Raw genomic sequence first — 6,000 nt, 5'->3', positions numbered from 1 at the left:
ACATGATTCAGGAGTCTTTGTTGGCTAAGTGTGATCTTTCTATGGTTGTGGATCCTCGTGATTTTAATATACTTCAGAGTTTAAATATACTTGTCGATGGTATTGGAGATCCCATTTAAATATGAGGAGTTGACAAGTTAAAAATTGACAGGCTAAAAAGAAGGCTCAATGGGATATAAAGTGGTCTCCTCTACCCCAGGGTTTCCTCAAGATTAATACAGATGGCTCATCTAGGGATGACCTTGGGTATGCAGGGATTGGAGGTAGTGGTAGGGATAGTTCAGGGTAGGTGGTTTTTGTTTTCTTTGAGTATAAGGGACAACAAATCGATAACTATATGGAGGCTCTTCTGGTGCAAACGGTTGTTGAAAGAAATATTTGTATAAATTTTTATTTTTCTTTATAAGTGAAATCTTACCCATATTTTTGAGAAATAAAAAATTATCAAAATTTATATATTTATATAGAAAAATCATTTTATTTACAATATTGTAAATAATAAAAATAAGTAAATCAAAAATATTATTCCTAAAAAACCTATTAATCCTAAAGATTTGCTGCTATGACACCATTTTTTCTAAACCAATCATATTGTAGATAAATCATTTTTACAATAAATATATAAATGAAAGTTTATTTTGAAAAGAAAAAATTGATAAATTGAACTTCTAGATAAGAAATTAGGGCATTTATTTATAGAATTAGTGAAGATAATATAGATTAAAAAAGAAAGCAATAAAATATTTTTGAATTCAATTATTGATAAGTTGAAAATTGAAAATAATTAAATTTGAATAAAACTATATAATTAGATGTTACTTGACATAGACTAATTAAATAGACAATTTTATAAGTTTACTTTTTATTACACTTGAAATTATTGTATTTACACTAAATTTTATCTTTTATTATGCTGAAAAATAGAAGTAATTTTAAAATAGCAACTTTCTTATTTATTTTATTTATTATTTTAATTTTATATTTATTATTTTGATTTTTGATTTTATTTTTATGAGACTTGCTGTACATTTGCTGTACACTGATCTCAATCTTGATTTTTAAATAAAAATAACAAATAATTCCATTACTCATTACTTAAAGATTACTTTTTCTACTTTGATTTTATATTTACAGTATTTTACATATATTTTGATTATTTTTTAAACAAAATAATCAAAATAATTTTCAAGAGTTACAAATCTCGAGAAAATTTTCTTTGCACTCATTTATGTTTTAATCATTTAGTACCGTCAAATTTTAGATCTTTAAACAGATAACATTTGCATTTATATTTTAAGTACAGACGAAAAATTGTTTTGGTTTGATGAGAATTCTGTTTTTAGCATTTAAGAATCAGTTTTTAGTAGACGAAAGGGAGATAAAATTTGACTCCTTACAGTTTTGAATTGTCACGAACACATTCAAATTTACTGAGATTGGCAGCGGAAATTATAAGATATAGACATTAAAAAAATGGGAGGCCAAATATCACTCCCTAGAACTTACAGTAATCTCAAAAATCACCATTATTGTTTATTCGCCCACCAAAAAAGCACAGCATAAGCTTACATTGGGCAACTTTGGGCCATCCTCACAATAGGCTAAGCTTACATTTACTACATTCTCAGAGTCTATTGATCATATTATTGATAGAGAGTAATTAATCTGTCTAAGAGTGAGTAGAATGGGCCAAGTAAGCCAGAGAGCCAAGTAATGGAGCATTGATATAGGTTGTAGGTTCAGAGTGTTGATAATCATGTCTGTCATCTGGAAAGTGATCATTGGCATCTGGGCCACCCACAACTGCTCCAACCAAAAGATTTGGATTAGAGGCATTGCTATTCAAGAATTGGAAGCCCGGAATGCACCCGATGGCCTGTGGGTGTTGGGCAACTGAAGGCAGAGATGAGCCTCTGTGGTGAATTCGTTGTGGGTACTTGGAACCATACCCAACCATGTATGACATCTCCAGAGGATTGGAACCCAGTATATAGTCCACCTGCCACAACATAAAATTCCTCAGAATAATACCTGGGTTGTAAGCTAAAAAGCATGGGCACTGACACTTACTAAAATGTTTAGGAAACAGGGTTAAAAGGAGTTCAAAAAATGACTTTTTAACTGTTATTTCAATCATGATTATAGTTTTGACACTTCGTTATTCTTTTCAGTAACTGTTCTACATACCTGGCTCCTTGCTATTGCTCTAATCTTGTGAGGAGTCACTGTCACCTCCCCACAAGACACTAGTTGTTTGGAGGAGCTGAGGTATTTTGCATAGGTCAAAAGTAAGAAGGATGCAGATGTTACATACTGCAGATTAACTTCAGGTAATAAGTAGAGTAGTCCTCCTGTTCAAACATGCACACTATTGTTAGGTTTATAAGTTCCAATCACAAGAGTAGCGTGCATTCAAATAAAGTAATTTTTCACCTACCTGGTGTGTATTTAGATCTAGGCAGGATAGCACAGACATATTTGTCAGCAAGACTTTTGAATTCTTGAAGAGACTGCACTTTATCTACCAGGAATTCCTGCACAGTACAAAGCATACCTACTTGCAGTCAATCCAAAGCATTTTGTAGTAAACATCCACTCGAAAAGCTTCATCTTCAATAGTGTAAGACAAAAAAGTGAATCAATAAGAAGATAAAGAAAAATAAAAAAAAAGTCAAGTTTATCAGTAACCACAATAAAAAAACTGAAATTTATCAGTATCCACACTTCAAGTTATTATACCTTTGATAAAAGCACTCGGGTACCAACATTTTTATTGAACCACCCAAATATATTGTCTGATTCATCAGCTCCTAAACTCTGGCCGTTTGCTTGAATGTAGTTCAAATATTCGGCATTTTTAGTTGCCTTATGCAACCATGCAGCTCCCCATAGCAGTTCATCCTAAGACAATGCCCCACAAAATCAATTCAACCCTGAGATTTTACTGTAATATAATCTGAAAGCAATGCATACCACATTTAGTTTCTTTACCTGATACCCAGAATAAGAGCAATAGAATGGACAGACTGCAGACTTAAGTGCGTTGATGTAAGATCCTCGGTGCTTATCAGAGAAATCAAATACCTAAAAGAGAGTTTTATGAGTTACTGAACAAGAAACAGCATTTCTTAAATCTTTCAAGCTGCTGCAAAAAAGTTACCATCATGGAAGCATGAATGAGTCTCTTGGAGTAGGAGGGGTCTGTTTTACGAAACACTAGGGATGCAGCTGCAAGTGCTGCAGCTGTTTCGGCAGCCACATCTGAGCCAGGGTTTTGGCTATCAATTTTATAAGCAGTTCTGGCAGTATCCATATCCTCTGGCCTCTCCCAGCATTTGTGGTCATTGTTAGGATCCCCAACCTAGATAATTTCAGTCAAGCCTCAATAATGTATAAACCCTAGAGATAGAAATAGATCATCATGACTGAAAGCATTCACATGTTGTACCTGAACATATATGGTGCCTGGGTGAGAAGTAGCCTTGAGAAGATAATCTGTGGCCCAGCGTATGGCAGTCTTTGCATTGGAGAGATCACTGCCCATGAATCCACCAAACTCCAAAACACTCCAAGACAGCATTGTGGTTGTGAAGGCCATTGGAAACCCAAACTTGACGTTATCTCCTGCATCATGGTAACCTCCCGTCAGGTCCACCTGCATTGCAAGGCCAGGCATTAGCAGTCATCACATTTACAGAACAAGGAAAACATAAACTGAAAAACAAGAAAGCAAAAACAGGACATCATACATGGGCAGAAGCACCATCAGAAAGACCAGAGTCTCTTCTCCACTCAATGCGTTGATTGGCAGGGAGCTTCCCAGAGCGCTGGCCTTCAAAGAAAAGGATGGCCTTTGACAAGGCCTCTCTATAGTTATGGTAGTTGTGATTGCTCACTCTTAGAGAAGTGTAGTTGGCTTTCACCAACATCACAACACACAACAACAGCAACAGACTGAAAAAACTCCTCATTTTAACTTCAGCAAATACCCAACTGAATCAAATTGGACGCTTGAATTGTGGTTTGAGAGTCCTGGGAAATGGGGATTTATAGGGCAGAAGAGGCCTAATGGGGACGTAGTAGCAGTGATAGAAATTAAATTTTGGAGGTCAAGAATCTCCCTCGTAAATCACAGCAAGCCATGTACCCAAGTCCATATGGAGGGAGGGAGCCGAGAAAGGTGAGATTTTCGGAACGATCAATCTCAAGAGGCAGTATATGTCCAATGCCCAATCATTAATCTTGCCGGTTTCCAAAGTCACCGGCTTTAACGGGCTTGTTTCTTCTGTCGTGTTTCTCTGATTGTCATTAATAGGCGTGTTTCTCTGATTGTTTGTATATTGGAGTTATTGTGACTTAAAATTAGTTAAAAGATTTTATTTTTTATTTTAATTAAAGTTGTATATTGTTTTTTTTTCTATTTAATGATTTTAACATTTTATGGTAGGATGTACTAGAGGATAGTCTTGTTATTTGATGTTTGGACTATCTCTTAAGTCTTGTGTTTGGTTTTTCTTTCTCTCAATTGATTTTGTACTTGTGAGTAAATTATCTTATTGGTTAAAACTAGTTAGAAGATTTTATTTTAAAGTTGTTATTTCTATGTATTTAATGATTTTAACATTTACTCGTATGATGCAATAGGGTTAAAATTAGTTAGATGATTTTATTTTAAAGTTGTTATTTCTCTGTATTTAATGATTTTAACATTTACTCGTATGACGCAATAGAGAATAATCTTGTTATTTGATGTTGTGGACTATCTCTTTATTTAAAATCTACTTAAACCCTAATCTTATCTTAGAACACACCTCTAGACTATCCAATTTTTAAAAATTTATTTTTATCACTTAATATTAGCATGGAGGAGCAAACTTGATATTAAAATGTAAGTGTGGCCTATCTCGTTATTTAGCCTTAGAATACATATGTAGAATATCTTGCTAGCATATATATCTTTTAAGAAATCTATATTAAAAAATGTGAACAAATGTCTTCAAAATCTATTGAATAATCCTCATAAAATTATATTCTATATTATATTATACAATCTTTATTGAAAAAAGTTAACCTAACTTCATATCAATTATATATAGATCTATAATAGTATAAAATTTATAATAATAACAATATTCTATAACTAAAATATGGAAACATTAAATTATTCAATCTTTATTAAAAGTAATATAATGTAATATAATTTTATATTATATGAAATATTATAATATAGAATATAGTTTAGTTAATATTAATATTAGTATAATATAATACAATATAGTAATATAAATATAATATATTATTATAAATATAAATATAATATAGCATAATATATAGTTTAATTAGATCTAAATTGTAAAATTAATATGATATAATTTTTTTTTAATATTTATTATATTATTTTATAATTCTAACTTTATTTTAAACCCAACCTAAGCATAATTAACACTAAGCCTAACCTGACAATAACTATAAATGCTTGTGTGGATTTCTTATTATATAAAATCCATTTTAACATTTAATCTTAGAATGCACGTGTGGATTGTCTTAATATTTCAAATCCATTTTAACACTTAATCTTACTATGCAGGTGTGGATTGTCTTAGTTTGTTTAAAATCAATTTCTAACATTACTTAAAATCATTTTTAACAATTAATATTAGATTGTAGGTGTGTATTATCTCATTATTTAAAATCAACTTTAACACTCAATGAAAATAAAGGATAGACTCTAATCACACGGGCCTCTAAAAGAAAATCTTATAAAATATAAGATACATATAATAGTTTTTAAATAGACATGTAGAATATCTCATCATTTAAACTTAATTTAATACTTAATTAAAAACATAATTGTTAGTTGACCTTTGTAGTTTTTAAGGGACTTCACTTTTCCTATTAATATTTAACTCCTGCGTAATACAATGCATGCCCACTTGCACTCACCCATAGAGAACGTTAGTATTAGCTTTGTAGTCTTGAAGAGACTCCACTTTTCCTATC

At 31.6% G+C, this 6,000-nt stretch overlaps 1 protein-coding gene across 1 annotated transcript; it reads right to left on the bottom strand.

The window, feature by feature from the left end:
- Nucleotides 1–1,669: 1,669 nt before the first annotated feature.
- Nucleotides 1,670–5,959, bottom strand: LOC131076903 (endoglucanase 1-like). The gene is made up of 9 exons (XM_058014260.2): nucleotides 5,929–5,959; nucleotides 3,750–3,874; nucleotides 3,449–3,655; nucleotides 3,161–3,361; nucleotides 2,992–3,084; nucleotides 2,740–2,901; nucleotides 2,438–2,534; nucleotides 2,188–2,351; nucleotides 1,670–1,999 (listed from the first exon to the last, which is right to left on the bottom strand). Exons 1-9 carry the CDS (start codon nucleotides 5,945–5,947, stop codon nucleotides 1,670–1,672), a joined length of 1,398 nt encoding a protein of 465 aa, XP_057870243.2. The 5' UTR covers nucleotides 5,948–5,959.
- Between the last annotated feature and the right edge of the window lie 41 nt (nucleotides 5,960–6,000).

This window comes from Cryptomeria japonica, chromosome 10 (assembly GCF_030272615.1).
Source record: "Cryptomeria japonica chromosome 10, Sugi_1.0, whole genome shotgun sequence".
NCBI lineage: Eukaryota > Viridiplantae > Streptophyta > Pinopsida > Cupressales > Cupressaceae > Cryptomeria > Cryptomeria japonica.
Note: the sequence above shows the minus strand (reverse complement) of the source record. Positions and strands in the feature narration are given on the sequence as shown.

Bases quoted from the DNA above. Each gene is read 5' to 3' on its own strand.
- LOC131076903 (XM_058014260.2), bottom strand. The intron at 3,085-3,160 runs GTAACTTTTTTG...ACTCTCTTTTAG, and splicing joins TCATTCATGCTTCCATGATG to GTATTTGATTTCTCTGATAA. The intron at 2,902-2,991 runs GTAAAGAAACTA...GCATTGTCTTAG, and splicing joins GCTCTTATTCTGGGTATCAG to GATGAACTGCTATGGGGAGC.